This window comes from Lycium barbarum, chromosome 5 (assembly GCF_019175385.1).
Source record: "Lycium barbarum isolate Lr01 chromosome 5, ASM1917538v2, whole genome shotgun sequence".
Lineage (NCBI taxonomy): Eukaryota > Viridiplantae > Streptophyta > Magnoliopsida > Solanales > Solanaceae > Lycium > Lycium barbarum.
Genome location: NC_083341.1, coordinates 5,702,562 through 5,723,005, shown reverse-complemented (window position 1 = coordinate 5,723,005; position 20,444 = coordinate 5,702,562). Strand labels below are relative to the sequence as shown.

Here is a 20,444-nt window from a genome sequence, read left to right as displayed (position 1 = left end):
TTGACGCTCAGGTGTGTGCTTATTCCCTCTTATTAGATTAGTAACTAGACGGTGCGCACGGGCCCAACACTTAAGATTATAATGCATCTATGTGTATGTAGTTGTCTTTGAATACTGATTGTATATATATATATATGTATATATAGAGAGAGAGAGAGAGTATATATTATGTTTAAAACACGATTAATATAACATTATAGTTTGTGCTCCGTATCTAAAATTTTATTATATTAATGTTTGCTACGAATACAAAATCGGCAAATTTATTAATATTTTTTAAAAGAGAAGACTTGTTTAAAAGGAAACTATTTTCCTCTCTTTGAGATAAAACAATAGCAATATTTAAGCATCAGTTGATACTTTCAATTTTAATTCGATTAATTTAAAGGTGTAAAATACTTATTATTTTTTATCAAATTTTGATTTGGATAATTATTATTCAAATTATTAAATTAATTTTACATGTTTAAAACGAAACAAAGTAGAAATTGATTTTCTATTTAAACGAAGAAATACTATTTTTTAATTTTTGGTAAATATTCTCGGTTTAACTCATTTTACTTGTCATGTTGTCTTTGCATGGTTTTTAAGAAAACGTCGATTAGAATTATAATTTGACTAATTTACCTTATTCATTATTTGATTTCCATTTGATATTTTTTTTTTACGACATTAATCTCTTTTCACATTTATTAGAGTAAGAATAAAAATAAAAAAGTAATTAAATTCTATCTTATTTTAATATATTTATTTTAGTGAACATAACAAATAAATGACATGGCGGAATAACAAATACAATAGTTTAATATCTAGATTAGATCTCAGGCTAATATAAAAAATAAAAAATAAAAACTGTATGATTTGACTACCTAATTTTTTGAAGAAAAGCAATTTCATTTGCTCCCACTAATGGATTGATATGCACGTGGCAATGAATCCATCATTATTGACTTAATGAGATACTTTGGAAATTACATGAATATTGTTTGATTTTTTAATATGGAGTGCACTTTTTTTTTTATATTATTAATTTGCACTATTTTTATGCGCGTGCGCGCCCACACACACACACACACACACACACACACACACACACATATATATATATATATACTATGTTCAAAATACAATTAATATAATATGGTAATTTGTACTCTGTATCTAAAACTTTAGTATATTAGTGTTTACTACGAATACAAAATCTGCACTTTTTTTTACATTGTTTTTTTTTTTAATATGGGGTTCACTTTTTTTTTTTTTGATATTACTTGATTTTGTTAATATGGGGTCCACTTTTTTTACATTGAGTTTGGAGATGGTGGGTTCCTTTTTTTTTATATATATATATATATTGCTTGATGTTGTTTAGTATGAGGTTCACCCTTTATGGGATGCACTTTTTTTTTTTTTTGACATTATTAGTTTGTACTATTTTTATGCATATAATATATATACATATACTATGTTTAAAACACGATTAATATAACATTGTAGTTTGTGCTCCGTATCTAAAACTTTATTATATTAGTGTTTGCTACGAATACAAAGCCAGCACTTTTTTTTTAACATTATATTTTTTTTAATATGGGGTTCACTTCTTTTTTTTTTTTTTTTTTATATTGCTTGATTTTGATAATATAGGGTCCACTTTTTTTTCCCCATGAGTTTGGAGATGGTGAGTTTCACTGTTTTTCTTCCTTTTTTTTATTGCTCCGTGTTTAGTATGGGGCCCACCCTTTTTTTTAAGGGACAATGGACGACGAAGCATGGGTCTAAACCCATGGTTTATATAGTTTCTTGTTTTTTTATTTTTATTTTTTATAGTGCTTGGTGTTGTTTAGTATGGGGCCCACCCTTTTGGACATTATTAGTTTGCACTATTTTTATGCATATAATATATATATATATATACTATGTTCAAAACACGATTGATATAACATTGTAATTTGTGCTCCGTATCTAAAACTTTATTATATTAGTGTTTGCTACGAATACAAAGTCTGCACTTTTTTTTTTTACATTGTTTATTTTTTTACTATGGGATTCACTTTTTTTTATATATATATATTGCTTGATTTTGTCAATATGAGATACTATGTTCAAAACACGATTAATATAATATTGTAATTTGTGCTCCGTATTTAAAACTTTATTATATTAGTGTTTGCTACAAATACGCACGTGGCAATGAATCCATCATTATTGACTTAATGAGATACTTTGGAAATTACATGAATATTGTTTGATTTTTTAATACGGGGTGCACTTTTTTTTTTTGACATTATTAATTTGCACTATTTCTACGCATATATATATATATATATATATATATTAGAATTATGGGGCCCACAATTGTTTTTTGCACTTTTTTTTTTGACATTGTTTGTTTTTTTAATATGGGATTCACTTTATATATATCTATATATATATATATATATATATATATATATATATATATATATATATATATTGCTTGATTTTGTCAATATGGGATACTATGTTCAAAACACGATTAATATAACATTATAGTTTGTGCTCCGTATTTAAAACTTTATTATATTGGTGTTTGCTACGAATACGCACGTGGCAATGAATCCATCATTATTGACTTAATGAGATACTTTGGAAATTACATGAATATTGTTTGATTTTTTTAATATGGGGTGCACTTTTTTTTTTACATTATTAATTTGCACTAGTTTTTTAATATTAGTTGTTGTTTAATATATATGGGGCCCACAACCTTTTTTTTAATTAAATTGGAACGGATATATACATATATTAGAATTATGGGGCCCACAATTTTTTTTTTAATATTAGTTGTTGTTTAGTATATATGGGGCCCCCAAATTTTTTTTATTAAATTGGGACGGACGGCGAGAAAGTGAGCCCCAACCGGCTCTTCTTAATATATATATATATATAAAGAAATAATTTGACAAAAAAGTCGTGAAGAAAAAAAAAGGATAATAAGTGTCTAAATTATTGAAATTATGTTTTGATCCATTTACTTGAGCCGAGGGGCTATCGGAAGGTAGGGGTAAGGTTGCGTACACACCACCCTCCTCAGATATCACTTGTGGGATTATACTGATATGTTGTTGTTGTTTGTGTTTTGGCCTTGTGATATATGACTAAATATATTAAACCTTCAATTAATTAAAATATCTATTTTTGGTCCTTTAATATAAAAAGGTATGTTGTATTTAACTATTTTTAAAACTATATTGCCGTCAAATATGAAATAACATATAAATTCAACATAATAAATGAGTAAGTGGTGAAACAGTTAAAAATACAATAAATATAAATATATATAAATGAGTATATATATATATACAGGACAGAGGCCCGCTGACATGGCGCAATATAATATATATATATACAGGACAGAGGCCCGCTGACATGGCGCAATACAATATATATATTTATATATATATATATATATATATATATATATATATATATATATATATATATATATATATATATATATATATATATATAGAGAGAGAGAGAGAGAGAGAGAGAGAGAGGCCCGCTGACATGGCGCAACACAAAATCAGGATCTACATTTATCTTTTTTTTTTTTTTTAATTTTCCTCCCATTTAAATTATTTATCTCATTAATCATTCACAAAACACAAATGTCTAAGTGAAAAGGCACCTCCTCATTCAGGTTTCCAAAATAATTGTTCCCTCTTTATTAGAACTCCTTCCGCCATAAAACGTTCACTACTGCAAAACGTCTCTATTAGGAGACAAACTTCCTTTTCTACAGTAAAAAAAACACTATATTAGTTATTAGAAGTCCTTTAGAATTCAATTTCTATTAGGAAAAGAAGTCCCCAATGGCCTTCAAATTTTGCATTCCACTTCAGAGTCCAATTGAATGTTTCACAATTGGTCGTAATTACTCATGAGGTGTGTTATCTTTTAATCCTCCTATTTTACTCGATTTTCATAAAAAATGTAATTGTTCTTTCTATGATATTTTCTTCTTTCACGATGAAATACGATGTTATCATATATCGAGTCCATGCCCTGAACTTTTTTGTAATGAAGTGCTACTTCGATATGATTTTGGTACATATCTTCTCCTTTCAATCTTCCATCTTATTAAATTCCTCCCTCCTTTCAGTGTGCTTTTTTATAATGCATATATAGGTCAATAATCTTGGTTGTCAAATGGCAGAATTTGCATAACACATGAGGTATGTTGAATTTTATCCTCCTATTTTCGTCGATTTTCATTTAAATTTTAAGTATCCCTACTATAATACTATCTTCTTTCGCGATGAGATATGATGTTGTCATATATGGACTGCGTGTCCTAAATTTTTTTGAGATGCTCTATTATCTTTTGCTTTTTGGGCTATTTGCTTTTCTAGAACTTGGATATATTTCTCTCTTTGAAAGAGTTACTTTTCTTTATTTATAAGACAAGTGCTAGAAATATTTTTAAAAAAATTGTATATTTTATGGTGAATTGGGGGAAGAAAGTAGAGATTTGTAACTGTAGGTATGGTCAAGGAAACATAGTCTTTTTTTTTTTCAGAAGAAACCGTAGGAGAAGGGAGGAAAATATTAAAAGAAAAAAGAGGAAACTAATAAAGGAAGAAGCAGATTAACAAAGGATAGGGAGGAAGTCCATTGAGTGGGAGATTAAGGAAGAGAAAGAGAAAGAAAAGGGAGAATAGGGAAAGGAAAAACATAAAAGGGAATTGAGAGTTTGCTTTTCTCTTTTCCTTCCTTTTTTTGGGTTCCATTACTTTTTTTTTCCCATTCTCTTTTACTTGAATGGAAGAAATTTTCAAAGAATAAAAGTTATACAATCTAATTAAAGCAGAAAAAAGTAATCCAGTCTTTAGATACATGAATGATTATATTAGACAAAGTGTATTGACCTCCACCACACAAGATATATGAGAAAAAATTCCTACAAATGATCTTTTTATTTATAAAGAATATTTGACAATGACAATGTGATTATTAGGATCAAATTATCCTAAAATATTTATATTGTGATTTTATCAATATACATAATTAACTTTCTTCTTCATATAGTTGAATTTGTTTTTACTAAATTCATTAATAATCATTTTGTATTTATCGGTGTCTCTCACAACCACGCGAAGCATGGCAAATTCCCTGGTTTGTGAATATTTATAAGGAAAAAACAGAAATAAAAGTACATAATTAGGTAGGAAACTGGCAATGAGGTCAAATTTCCTACCTGAATTACATATGACATAATTTGGATTTCGAAAGTCAAACTTCTTTATTTTGATCGTGCATTCAGACATACAATCTTTATAATTTTTAAAATAAAATTTACATATTTAGAAATTACATGAAGAAAAGGTACTATAAATCCCACGAATTAACACTTTAAATCGCGATATTTTTTTCTTCATGTTTTAACTCTTGAAAACAGAACTATGTCATTGAGAGTAAGAGTTAAAATTACTACTCCTATTTTAGTCCCAAAAAAAAAAAGAGCACTTGGATTGAAGTCAGTGTTGGGGTACGTGCAACCCAGGCCAAATGTCAGTGTTGCGGTACTTGCAACCCGATCCAAGAAGGTGTTGCGGCGCGCAACCCGAATGATATCAATGCCAACAAGAGTATATCAATGACAATCGTGCTACACATGGACACATATCCCAATATCATGATCAATATCAATTCCTTCCTCTTCACAAGTCAGTAACCAATAACTGAGAGATACGGGTTCACAACCATGAATAAGTCACTAAGTATTCATATCAGAGTATCATGAAAGATGAGATTGAGCACACTGCATAATATCAATGAATGATGACAACATATCAAATCAATCAGCCACACATGGACACATCTCTTGATATCAATAACTAGTCAAGTTATTTCCTCTGTCCAATAGAATATCAATAAGTGAGGGATAGTCATATCTCAATCATGATAAGACGACTAAGAATCTAATATAATATCACACATGTAGCAACAAGCCAATAAATCACAACAAGGCAATACACCAAAATCAAACAACAGTGCCAACCTAGGAATCCATCTTAACTTCATACCCAAAGGTGTACATGATTTCTCCAACAATCACTAACTCTACATATGATTCGCTAACCGAAGTCTAACCAAAAGTAAGCCGTAACCTACCTAGAATGCCGAACAGGAGCCACGAACCGTCAAACCTTAGCCTTGCCCTTTCTTTGCGCCTCCAATTACTCAAAGTCTAATCATATTCAAGTTCTACATTAGAAACCAAGAAGAAAAATACCCATATTGCTATACTTCTAATTTAGGTCCAATTCTAACTATGAAAAATGGGAAAATGGACCCATAAGGGTAAAATGGATAATTCGAAGGCAGAATAGGCGATTTATGCTCTAGATAATCAAAATCCACTATTCAATTACTAGATTAACTCAAGATTAAGCCAAATTCGGAATTAAAGTGAAACCCCCAATTTTGGGTATGAACCCTAACTTTTCAATCCTCAAATTAATAACTAATAATGGAAGGTTTGAGCTTTTCAACAGTGAATTCATCAAGTTCTATGGTTACACTAGTCAATTTCATCATCAATTTCCATTTATGAAGTCTAGAATTCATTTCAAGAAATTATCATAAGAAACCATCTTCCCCTTTGTTTCTAAGCATTTCTAGCATGGATTAAGGATTAGAAAGGTACATAATGAAGTCTAAGGTTAAGGATCTTACCTCAATGAAGATTAAGTTCCCAAGCTATCCAAATTGCCCAAAGTCTAATTAGAGAGTAATGAGAGAAGTGACAGGGTTTAAGGATTTTAACTTAGCAATAAATAGGAATTCTGTCCCGCCATCCGCTGCAGTCACGAGTCCGCCACAACAGACTTCCATCCGTTGTCGTGACTCGCCACAAAATCCTCAAACCCGCTATAGCGGCCAGTCCCTCGCTATGGCGGGACCGCTACCGCAAGTCTGGTGCCGCTATAGCGGACACCAGACACCAGAAACTTTCTGGTTTTCCACAAGTTTCAACCCGTAATTCAATAATCACCCGAGGCTCCATAGATACAAAACAAACATGCATACACACATAAAAACGCGCTGCTAACTCACCGTGGCCTCGGAATTCCCAACTGAGTTCTAATTGACCAAGTCAACCCCCAATGGCCCAACTTTCCAACCAATAGCCGAATCGAACCGAACATCCCACCAAGTCACAAACAACCATCCAGACCTCTCGGAATTGACGGAATTCTGAAAAAGGGTCGTTTACCTAAAAGTCAACTTTGAGTCAAATATTTTTCACTTAAAGGCTCAAATTCTCAAAAATCTCACTAAAACTCACCCGATGACCTTGGGAACCGTGCCACCCATCCTTTGCGGTCAAAATCATACTAATAGGGCTCGGGGATGAGTCAACAGGGACAAAAGGGTCAAAAGCACTTTCGAGCACTCTTTCGGCCAACTTAGAACTTGCATGAGGACATAATACCTAGTGAAAATTTTCTTGGGGCGCTATTTTGGGTGGGGGGTTAGTATCTGACTCAACTTTTGGCTTCTTAAAACTTTGCTCAGGTTAAGTAAGAAAGTGCTTAACAAAGTATTGGAACTAGTCGGTAGTATTGATTCAACTAACTTCTGAAGTATATAAAATGCAGAAATAAATAAAAATTAAGGAACTTGATGACTATGATATTGTCAATTAAGGAGCTTATACGTGTTTTTTGTAGACATTGTGTTGCGAATTTCGAGCAATCGATATTTTTGGGGGCGATTAGAACCATATGAAATAAGTATAACGAGACAAACGCTTCCCATGTATACTCGGAGCATTTTTATGCATCTCGCCTGAGCCAAGCTTCGATGCAAATCTTGAGAAAGATTTTAAAATGTAATACACACACCGTGTCTCTTATTTATTTTCTCTTTATTAAAATACTAGAAAAGGGCCCAATAACATTGTCAAAAATAATAATTTCAATTTTTTTTCGGGGATTGCCCTTCATATGGACTGGTCTTTAATTTTTCCCCTCAAATAGCTAGTCTTTAATTTTTGCCCCTGCTTCTTATTTAATTAAAATTTGTGGGCCAAAGTACCCTTATTCGGTGATATACAAAACCAGAGATTCTGGGTTCGATCCCCAGCAGAGTTAAAAAAAAAAACGCAAGACAAGGTTTCATAAAAACTATGCTTACTCGGACAAAGTTACATAAACTCGGACAAAGTTACATAGAAACTAGTTCCGTAGATATTTAACCTTTATTACATTAAAATATTATTTTTGATCCCTCTGTGTAGAAAATATATTGTATTTGACTATTTGCAGACTATATTACCGTCAAATATGGAATAACAATACAAATTTAACACAATAAATGAGTAATTGAGTTATAGCAATTATTTAAAAATTTAATGTCCTTAAAAAAATAATTTAAAAATTAAAATACAAATTTATCAGTTTATCACTAAATTATCCCCCCCCCCCCCCCCAAAAAAAAAAAAAAAAAAAACAAATCTTGGATTGAAGTCTCACCTTTTCCTCAAGAACAAGAAATCTTTTAACTTTTAAACTCAAAAACTCTCTCCTCTGCTCCATCAAGTTAGTCTTTCCTCTTTCTCTCCTAAAAAAAACCCTAGTTTTTATCTCTGTTTTATGGTTTCTTCTCACAGATCCAAACTGTAAAACTCTACAACAGGTAAAAGTGATAACTATGGCGGCGGCAATTGCAGCCACTACGGTGAGCTCTGCCGGTGGTTTATTAGCGATGTTGAATGAAAGTCATCCACAGTTGAAACTCCACGCGCTTTCTAATCTCAATACTTTTGTTGATTACTTCTGGCCTGAAATTTCTACATCAGTATCTGTCATGTAATGCTTCCTTCCAATTTCACCTTCAAATTATTAGTATTTACTTCGTTCAAATTTAAGTGTCTTAGTTTTGACTGGGCACGGAGTTTAGGAAATAAAGAGATACTTTTGAATCTTCGTCCCAAATTAAGTGTTTTAGTTTGCTTTCTAATTTCACCTTGAATTATTAGTATTTACTTTGTTCTAATTTTAAGTGTCTTTGTTTGACTGGACACTGAATCCCCTGACTACAAGATTACTTTTGAATCTTGTAAGTGTTATTTGTGGAGGAAATTAGTTAAAAGGGGTCTTTATTAAAATGAATAGAGGTATATGACCCTCTGTATACATGGGCGATTCTGACATAACACATAGGCAATCAGTTATATTTTGTAGAGGGTCATCATTTAATCAATTCACTTGTTATTTGTGTAGTGCTCCCTTCATCCCTATTTAAGTGTTTTGGTTTGACTGGGCATGGAGTAGTACTCCCTCTGTCCCAATTTAGGTGTCTTAGTTTGACTTGACATAAAGTTTAAGGAATAAAGAGAGACTTTTAAATCTTGTGGTCTTGAATTTAATTATGGGTGTAACGTACTAAAATGTCAATTTTGAATCTTGTGATTTTAAACTTGTAAGGTAGTATGTTCGAATATTCAACTTACTAAATATAGAAAGGGTCACTCTTAAAAGGAAAGTAAGACACTTAAATTGGGACAGAGGGATTAGTATTTTCTTTTGTTTTGTGCAATTGAAACTCCACGCGCTTTCTACATCAGTATCTGTCATGTAATGCTTCTAATTGCTTTCTACTTTCACCTCTAAATTAGTGTTATTTGTGTGCTAGTACTTCCTTTGTTCCAATTTAAGCGTCTTAGTTTGACTAGGCACGGAGTAGTACTCCCTCTGGCCCAGTTTAGGTGCCTTAGTTTGACTGGACACATAGTTTAAGGAATAAAAAGAGCCTTTTGAATCTTGTGGTCTTAAATTAAAGATGTGTGTAATGTACTAAAATGCCCTTTGAATCTTGTGGAAGACTATGATTATGTGTGTTTTAGCAATCAAAGGGACAGAAAGAATGAATGTGAAAGACTAAAACTTTGGGGCTAGTATTGGAGGAAAGTAGGAAAGCTACGACATTTACCTTTTTCTAATATCATATTATTATTAAAATCAAACTCTAGGGCACTAGATTTCGAGAGATAAGTGAAAACAACTCAAAATTAAGAAAATGTTGTCATTAGGACTGCATCCTACTGTGTTCTTTCCTCCAAAGGCACTATTTGGGTTATAACTGTAGAGTCAAACCTGTAGACTTTTCAAAGAAAGTGGTCTTTTTTTTTATGACATGGGAACCCGCAGCCGCTACCTTTGGGTGCGCACAGGGTAAACCCAGCTCCTGTGCAATAGCTCACAAACTACACGGGAGAGGTAACCCGCACTAGGCAAGCCCCGTGCGACGAGCTCGACCCAGAAGGCAAATCCCCTGCTGTCGTTGGCAGGGGGTTTCAAACCTGAGACCTCCATTATGAAAGCCCCATGCTCAACCAACTGAGCCACCCTTGCGGGTCAAAGAAAGTGATCTTTTCTCTATTGGTTTTTGAAAGACTATGATTATGTGCCTTTTAGCAATCAAAGGGACAGAAAAGAAAAATGAAAAAGACTCTTAACTTTGGCGCCAATATAGGAGGAAAGTAGGAAAGTTAAGGCATTTACCCAGTGAAGGTAACTAGCCAATTCCCCAAGGTCTAGTAAACTAAGGTGGTAGTGCAGACAAGGTTAGCTCTATGCCTTGACCTGAGGGCGGGAACCCTCTTATCTTAGGGTAGGGACAGTTTGTGTTCCTTTCCTGTCCGGTCAAGAAGGAACTGTGTAAAATGGAAGACTTGTAGCAGGAATTCTGTTAAAGCGAAGACTTTTAGCAGAAAGAGTTTTGGTTCCAAGGAGGGGAGAACATTAAGGTGGGAAAAATGGAACCTTTTAGCCAGAAATCTTTTGGTAATGTCTTGTGCATGTGTTGATTTCTCTGGAGCCTGGAGGTATTATAACGCCTTCAGATATGCAAGTTAAAGCTGATGACATATTAATCGTAGTCATGCTAAGTCTATAATTGATTCTTAAATGCTTCTTCTTGTTCAGAAGTCAGAACACAATTCCCTAGATCAAAAGAAATCTTAAATCGTTAACTTTGCATGAACTCTCCCAGCGAGTTGTTATTTTTTTTATTTTTTATGGTAGAAGTTGTTTTCAGAGCTATATGAAAAGAGGATGTGTAAATGGTTAGTGTTTTGGTTTAAGATCAACTCGCTGCCATAGTGTACAAAGTACATTCATGTGTACAAGCAAAAGCATCCAGTCCCTGCAGGGAACTAAGGAATACAAGTAAGGTGTCAGTATCGTAAACATTCTGCATACTACACCAAAGTTTCAAAAAAGATAAGCATTATTTAAGCCCATGTACTGGTTCAGCTTTCCCTTCAAAACATCTTTGGTTTCTTTTCCACCAAATAACTCAAAAAAGCACGCTGGTTTACCGTAAACCAAATTAAATTTGAAAAAGTCAACTACAACAACATACCCAGTGTAAAGCAGCTTGGACAAAAATGTATGAAAGAAGCTATATTCGTAGTAAGGCATCTTGGAGCGGGGGTGATGGTTTTTGGCTCTTCAGAAAGATATTTGGTTCTGGAAGGTTGTAGAAAGTAATGTCTCTGGTGGAGAATTTAAGACCTGACTGAAGATTTGTTGTGCTTGTAACCTATTGGTTGGTCGATGGTTTATGCAAAAAGATCTTGTGTTCATAAGTGTATTAGAAAGTAATGACTTGTTCATTCTATGTGCTGGTTCTGTGTGTAATGGCAATGGTACCAGCATTTTACTTTTGAGGAGAAAATTTTGTTCTCTGAAGAGCTTCATGTGGTCATGTTGAATACAAGAGGACTAAATATTCTGATAATTATTGTCCAGGCCATGGTAATTAGTAGGAGGATTTGATGAGCATACATTTTGTGCCTCATGGGTCCCTTTTCTCCCAGATATTTGGCATCAATTTTGGTTCCTTCTTTCCCAAACATTGGCATCAAATTTTGTCATATTCAGTGTTGCCAAAGGCGCACTTAAGCCTTGAAGCGATGTGCAAAACATATTAAGCACTTAGCGTCGCTTAGCGGGCTCTCAATATTGTCTTTAAGGCATACTTTTCCTTGCCAATGAGCGCAATTCTGAAAAGGCTACACAAAACAATTTTTTTTTTTTTTTGATTAAGCACCGGGTGTCCGGGTCTCTTTGAGCCCCGACTAATCCCGGGGGTGCACAGGCCCTCGGCAAGGAGTTTCCCGCAAGTGCACCACGGGTAATTCAGGGTTTTGCCCCAGTCCGATGGCCCTCAGAAATTGTTTGCACCCAGTGGGTTTCGAACTTGAGACCTTGAAAGGGAGCAAACCCCAAAGCTCAAGCCAATTACCACCAGGCCAACCCCTGAGGGTTAACTACACAAAACAATTGATATTTCACTTTATCATAACTTTTTAGAATCTCTTTGTCCATATGTTTGTTATTCATGTTTATAATTATATTACTCTTGGACTACACACATATTTGTAATTTTTCTCTATTTGCATTAAAGTCCATGCTTTATTTGTGCATAAAGCCCCCAACTGACCCTAGAACTTTTTCGCGCTTTTACCTTTGATGACTGGTAATATGTCCTTGTAACTACCGGTGAGTATGTCAGCCTGCTATTATGACCCTTTTGCCTTGTCACAGATGGTTTGGAACTGATTCCTATTGTTCCAACATTTTTTTGGCAGCTTCTCCATTTAAGTAAGGGTGTTAGTATGTTTACCTAAATTAAAGATACATCTTCTCCCTGGTTCACTATTTAAATGGTATTCAAAGTTCTATTCATGTTATTTTTATTGCAAAGCCAGCTAACAGAAATTTTGTTTGAGCTGATCAAAAGCTAATTGATAGTTGGAATTTGCTATCCTTATCAAGGAAAAAGAAAAAAAAAAGATAGTTGGAATTCGCTATATATTTACCACACCAATTTTTTTTTTCTTTCCTTCTTTGGGAATCAAGAAATTCCCGAGGGTCAGTGGCACACGGTTTGAAACTCGGTGGATATAGGCCCGCACCTCTACCCTTCTCCAATTAAATACCATGCTTCTGCGGCAGGATACGAACCGGTTACGTGTGCCCAACCCCACATCATGCATTGCACTCTTACAACTAGATCAAAGCCTTGGGAGCTTATGACACCAAATTTCTTGTTGAGCAAAGATCAGTTAACTTATGGACACTGCAGAATTGGTCAAGCTCAAGCTTTGACTATGTATTAGTTGATCTGGATTAAGTCTTCAAGTTAGATAATGTATTCATGGAGCTTTTTACTCTTGTCTATCGAAGTGAGTATGTCGCACATAAGTTGTGTCTTATCCAAATTGGTAGGCTTTACCTTTCCTGTTGTACTTGTGATATATAAATTAGGATTAAGACCTTGTTGATTGATTGCGTATTCGTTTTGTGTTTTATGATCTCCAAAGTTTTATTCTTAAAATTTGTTTGCAGAGAAAGCTTGTACGAGGATGAAGAGTTTGATCAAAGACAACTAGCAGGATTAGTTGCTTCAAAGGTCTCTTTTTAAATCTTTTTTTTGTTTAGCATCAATTCCTCCCTACCTTATCCGATGGACCAAAAGAAAGGAGGTTAATTATTCTGCAGAGTAGAAAGCAAGATTCTATAGCCTTATTCATCTACTAGATAATTATTGATGCAAAGGAAAATTGAGAGGGGCGTCATAGAAAGAACTGGTTTTGTTTCATAACATCATAACATGAAAAATTTCCCTCTGATCCTCTCACTTCTTTTTTTGTCTTCAGGTTTTCTATCATTTGGGCGAACATAATGACTCATTATCCTATGCCCTTGGAGCTGGCCCTCTTTTTGATGTTACTGAGGACTCTGACTATGTTCAAACTGTTCTTGGTATATTCAAATCTGTGCACTCACTTCCTATGAATTTCTGTCTTTGTATGCTCTTAGTTATTAAGATCCGTATAGTTGCAGCTCTTCGAGTAAGGACTTGCTTCCGCACCTGAAAATGTCTGTTGTTTCTGTATATCTAGGCCTGAATTTGTGTTATTCAGAGTGTCGTGGTGTTAAAACTACAAACTTAATACTTGAGATTTGGTGCTTTCTTAGGAAGTAGTAAAATAGATAAATTGTAAAACTTGATATGCATTGATTGAACTCTTTGAATGGAAGCTTTCACTTGTTTTAGTTACCGTATATTATATCATTTAGCTGCTCTTTCATTTTTTTGATTTGTTAATATTATTGCGTTTTTCGATGTCTTTCTGTCTTCCTTTCAGCTAAAGCACTGGATGAATATGCAAGTCACAAGACTAAGGCAGCCGAGTCAAATGTTGAAGCTGCGAAGGCTGATCCTAGATTGGAGGCTATCGTTGAGAGAATGCTTGAGAAGTACGCAAATTTTTGTCTATATTATAATTGATAATGTCTGTACACTTCAAACTGTAAAATTAGTTGTTTTGGGTTTTCCCTGCTGTTTTACAATTGCTTGCCGTCGTGCCTTAGGTGTATAGTGGATAAGAAGTATCAACAAGCCATTGGCATGGCCATTGAATGCAGAAGGCTGGATAAGGTTGCTGAAGCAATTGTGAGGAGTGATAATGTTGATGCAACTCTAGCATATTGCAGTAATGTCTCCCATAATTTCGTCAGTCGCAGAGTATATCGAAGTGAGGTATCGATTGTTACAATATGCACACCTATGTTGATCCTTGAACATGCTAGGCCTTGTCCCTGTGTCTCTATAATCTGATCTGTTTGCTTGAGTGTACCCAGAGACGCTGTCGCCCCCTGCCTGTTACCATGACCGTGATAGTCACTGGAAAATTCACAATATTTTTGTAGTAGCTTATTTGTAATCCTCTGGCCCAATGTTTGAACATTACTCATATTAATGTGCTTGTCACATAGTACTAACTCTCTATCCAAAGTAGTCATTTATACCTCACCAATTCTTTCGGTGCATGATTTAACTTCTTCAAGTCCCTTCGCTGTAAGATCACCTCTCATATAAATCTGCATGTTGTCCTTGTTTCTTTGAATATAAAGGTGAAATTATTACCTTAAATTGAGAAACGACTGTTCACATTTGTATGCCCGTTTTAATAGAATACCTGTAATTTAATTGCTTCTCTCAACAGGTGCTTCGTCTTCTTGTTGAAGTGTATGAGAAGACACCATCTCCAAATTATTTGATCATGTGTCAGTGGCTTATGTTTTTGGATAAACCAGAGGACGTAGCAAGCATATTAGAGAAGCTTTTACGGTCTGAAAAGAAGGATGATGCACTACTGGCATTTCAAATAGCTTTTGACCTAGTAGAGAATGAGCACCAAGCTTTTCTTTTGAATGTGAGAGATCGGCTTTCCAGTCCAGAACTACCTGCTGAGCCTAATACTGCACAAACTGGAGATGCTACTGCTGCGGAGGATGTTCCAATGACAGAGGAAACTCAGCCTTTGATTGAAACACATATAGATCCAAATGAAGCAATATATGCAGAGAGGCTGGGGAAACTCAAAGGGATTTTGTCTGGAGAAACTTCAATAAAGTTAACCTTGCAATTCTTGTACAGCCATAACAAGTAATATGAATGCCTTTTAAAGTTCTTTCTATGTTAGTTGTTTGACACATGAATGAAAACACTTAGCATATTTTTCTTTAATCTATGCGTACAGGTCAGATCTCCTTATTCTCAAGACAATAAAGCAGTCTGTTGAGATGAGAAACAGTGTGTGTCACAGTGCAACAATATATGCAAATGCTATTATGCATGCCGGAACAACTGTAGATACATTCCTTAGGGAGAACCTAGTGAGTAGTAGATTCTCAGTCTTTTGACAAATAACCTTCTCCTTCACTTATTGTGTACGTAGCACAACGGTTTGTTCTAACAGAAATTTTCTGCTTAAATTATCAGGACTGGCTGAGCCGGGCAACAAATTGGGCCAAATTTAGTGCAACAGCTGGATTAGGTGTTATTCACTGTGGCCACTTGCAGCAAGGGAGATCACTTATGGCCCCCTACTTGCCGCAGGGTGGAGCCGGGGGAGGTGGTAGTCCATATTCGGAAGGTGGTGCATTGTATGCTCTTGGGTTAATTCATGCAAACCATGGGGAGGGCATCAAGCAATTTCTTCGTGATAGTCTACAAAGTACCAATGTAGAGGTACTTGTATTTCTTAATTTAATCGCGTCTTATATTTGTTCCACCTATTGCCTTTTTTTTGGTTATATTTTACCTTGCATCTTAATGCTGCAGGTTATTCAACATGGTGCCTGCTTAGGGCTTGGCTTGGCAGCTTTAGGAACTGCTGATGAAGACATTTACGAGGGCATTAAGGCTGTCCTATATACTGACAGTGCCGTTGCTGGAGAAGCTGCAGGTATTGGTATGGGTTTATTAATGGTTGGAACTGCAAGTGAGAAGGCAGCTGAGATGCTTGCTTATGCTCATGAGACGCAACACGAGAAGATAATCAGGTAAAGTTGACAGCTGAATACTTGTACTATCTCTTCATCTGATGGGTGTCTTTCGATTTTTATCTCTCAATATGAAGTATCTTTGATTGCGTCTAGTAGAGACTATAATATTGATCAACATTATTGAAACTGCAAGAACAGAAAATCTGAATAATGGACTACGTCATTTTGATTAACGTAAAACAAAGAAACCACTATATGCAAAGATTTATTAGATAGCATTTATAAAAGGGAACAATTGCAATTATGGATAAAGAACTCTGTAGGTATTTTGAATTGATTTGACTGGATAAAGTGAGGTCAAAACATTGAGAAATTAGAACTAAATAAGCAAGTCAATAATTTTGTTGTCCTTATTGATTTTAGTTGATTAGTACTCCCTCCATCCAGTTTTACTTGTCCTCTATACTAATAACTAAGAATAGATGTCCACTTTTATTTGACCGGTTTAGAAAATCAAGAGATAATTTACCATTTCATACCTATTTTACCCTTTTTAATTGTTAGAGTTGGAAACTTCAAGGAATTGTTAGTGGCTGCACAACTTTTAAGGTACTTTGATTGATATCAATCTCTAGGTTACTTAGCAATAATTAGGGATGATATAGTAAATTGTCTATTTTTGGCTCCTTAGTAGGTGTGCCAAGTCAATACATGACTAGTAAAAATGGACGGAGGTAGTATAAAGCAAGAAAACTTAAAAATTCGGACATATATGGCTTTACATGAGTAGGTTACACCTGACTATGTTATTCAAAACCTTGGAGATGATTGAACTGTTTTTATATGTTAATATATGATTACATTTGCTTAACCGTTTCCTCCTGATATCACATGCAGGGGTTTGGCATTGGGGATAGCCCTCACTGTGTATGGAAGAGAAGAAGAAGCCGATACACTGATCGAGCAGATGACCAGGGATCAAGATCCTATATTGCGTTATGGTGGAATGTATGCTTTGGCGTTAGCATACAGGGGAACAGCAAATAATAAGGCTATTCGTCAGTTGCTGCATTTTGCTGTGTCAGATGTGAGTGATGACGTCAGGCGGACTGCAGTATTGGCACTTGGATTTGTTATGTATTCTGAACCAGAGCAGGTTGGTGCTTTTCTGATGCTGATTTCTTATGTGGTTATTAGCAATCTCGTTATGTTATTTTTGGTCTCATTTGTCAGCTGGATTACTACCTTGCACAGTCTTCTAGAAACAGAGCCATGTTTGATTCTATGCACCTATCTTCCCCTCTCCAACGCAAGAAGATATAAGCTAAACTTCAGTTCTAAAAATGCTAATTGTGTTAATTGCGTTGGATTTGCAGATGCCTCGCATTGTCTCATTGTTATCTGAGTCTTACAATCCACACGTGCGCTATGGTGCGGCTATGGCAGTTGGCATTTCATGTGCTGGTACTGGTCTGAGTGAGGCAATCTCATTGTTGGAGCCTTTGACATCAGATGTAGTTGATTTTGTACGTCAAGGTGCTCTCATAGCTATGGCCATGGTGATGGTCCAAATAAGTGAAGCTAGTGATTCCCGTGTTGGTGCATTTAGGTAGTTTATCTATAAATGTCTGCGTCGAGTCTTTTTTGTTTTGTAATCTTATATTTTGTTGAGCTTTTTGCTTTTATCTGTTCAGGCGGCAATTAGAGAAAATTATCCTTGATAAGCATGAAGATACCATGAGTAAGATGGGTGCAATCTTGGCTTCAGGAATTCTTGATGCTGGTGGACGGAATGTGACAATAAAGTTACTTTCAAAGTCGAAACATGATAAAATTACTGCAGTTGTCGGACTAGCTGTTTTTAGTCAGTTTTGGTATTGGTATCCCCTTATATACTTCGTTAGCTTGGCATTCTCACCCACCGCTCTCATTGGGCTAAACTATGACCTAAAAGTGCCAAAATTTGATTTTGTATCACATGCTAAGCCGTCGCTGTTCGAGTATCCTAAGCCTACTACTGTAGCCACAACTACTTCTTCTGTAAAACTTCCTACAGCTGTTTTATCAACATCAGCAAGGGCCAAGGCCAGGGCTAGCAAGAAAGAGGCGGAGAAAGCTAATGCTGAGAAGGCATCTGGCGCAGAGTCATCTTCTGCTGCCACTAGTTCAGACAAGGGCAAGTCCTCTAGTAAAGGTGGAGAGTCTATGCAGGTTAGAGTAGTTTCCGTTCATCCATTTTCATTTCAAAGGTGGTCTGCTGATAGGGGTTTTGTGATGCCTTGGGGAATTGTTGATGGGAATTAGAAAAATTGCTCTGCGCTCGATTCTATTTTTTTATCGCGCCGCTGATTAAACTGTCATTATTTGCTCACAAACTGTGACCTTTCTGATTGGCAGGTGGATACTCCTGCAGAGAGGACGAATGAACCAGAGCCATCATTTGAGATTTTGACCAACCCTGCTAGGGTGGTTCCTACTCAGGAGAAGTACATAAAATTTTTGGAAGAAAGTAGATATTTGCCAATCAAATCATCACCTTCTGGCTTTGTGCTTCTGAAAGATCTACGTCCCGATGAACCCGAAGTATTGGCTCTTACTGATACACCCTCATCAACTACATCCAGTACTGGTGGATCAGCTGGACAACAGGGCTTGGCCTCAGCAGTGACTGCTGACGAGGAGCCTCAGCCACCACAGGCATTTGAATATACGACGTGATTTATGGTAATCTAAAAGCTTGGGTGAATGATTGGGTGTTAATTCAATGGAATCCATTTGAGGTGTTGTGCTGAATGGGAAGAGGTGAGAAGGACCAAACAGCAGTTTTTCATGATCGAGTTGAATTTGAATGTAAGCTTCTTTCCTCTATAGAGATGAGCTTGTAGTTGTCATACTGGAAATTTTACTGTCGACGTCCTTTGTCTGATTCAGCTGTATTATAGAGTGCATATGTCCTTTTGCTTATCTTCGTGGATTATTATCGAGGAGCAGGATTCTACCATGTTTAAGACTTGATGGAAAGGCAGAAAAAGAGGATTTTATGCTTCCTCAGACACTGTTTGGATGTATTTTGCTTCTTTCCCCTGTTAACATTATTATTACTTTACTTTTATAGGATAGGTGTAGTAAGAAATTGTCTACTGCAATGAATTGATTGCATTGATGCTATCAAGTATAACCAATCTGACATCTCTTATGCATCATCAATGTATTGCCTATGTATCAATACACGTCTTTATCGTCCGCATATTTCCTAGGAGATATATGAGATTAAAAAAAAAAAATTGAGTACAGAAAACATAGGTTTGTCCATAGATACCAAAAAAAAAAAAAAAACACTTTTTTTGGAATTTTGGAGTTGGAGTTGTGTTTGGCCATAGTTTTTGAAATTGTAGTTTTTGGTGAAATGTAGTTGTAAAAAAATGAAAAAAGTGTTTTTTTTTTTAAAAACAAGTTTTTGAGTTTTTGGTATTTCGGACGGAATTCTCATGGACAAATGTTGATTCTGGAAAAAAAAATTCGGAATAAAGTGAATAATTCTTATGGCCAAATGGGGGATAGTGTTGTGGATTTGTGCTTACATGTGTAAGTGTGTCATGTACATATATGTTTTATGTACACATCCACTACATTTTTAGAGGGCCGTTTAGTACAGGCATACTTCCAACTAGTGCAAAATATTCTTAATGCAATTAGTTTCAATAATTGTATTGTAGCAATTAGGGTCCTAAGAACTATGTCTTCTCATTTCATGTATCTCAGAAGACTAGTGGTTCTCATCTATGTTGTTAACCAGTTTCAAACAAGAGATCTTTCTTCATTCCTTCCTTTATGTGTAATTATTAAAGCATCACTTGTTCCAGTGATCATTTTTGCGCAAATGCTCTTTTACTTTTCGAGCAAAACATTTTCTAAAAGATCAGCCTCTTCTTTTTCTTCATGGTATCAAAGTTTAAATGCTGAGTTCCTCTCTGTAGATTGTGTTTTTGGCTACTGTATTGTTCCTGGAAAGTCCTCGTGTATAGTCTTTAAAAAATGTTCATTTATAAATTCTTGTGAAGGCAAATTTTTACCACTATGCTATTCACTATC

General features: G+C 35.1%; 1 protein-coding gene across 1 annotated transcript; it reads left to right on the top strand.

Moving 5' to 3' along the window:
* The first annotated feature begins 8,513 nt into the window (after positions 1-8,513).
* LOC132640259 (26S proteasome non-ATPase regulatory subunit 1 homolog A-like) lies at positions 8,514-19,559 on the top strand. Its single transcript, XM_060356774.1, has 13 exons — positions 8,514-8,855; positions 13,404-13,467; positions 13,715-13,820; positions 14,207-14,318; positions 14,433-14,601; positions 15,068-15,510; positions 15,605-15,740; positions 15,847-16,095; positions 16,189-16,409; positions 17,250-17,508; positions 17,729-17,961; positions 18,047-18,563; positions 18,750-19,559. Exons 1-13 carry the CDS (start codon positions 8,698-8,700, stop codon positions 19,068-19,070), a joined length of 2,988 nt encoding a protein of 995 aa, XP_060212757.1. The 5' UTR covers positions 8,514-8,697; the 3' UTR covers positions 19,071-19,559.
* Positions 19,560-20,444: the final 885 nt, after the last annotated feature.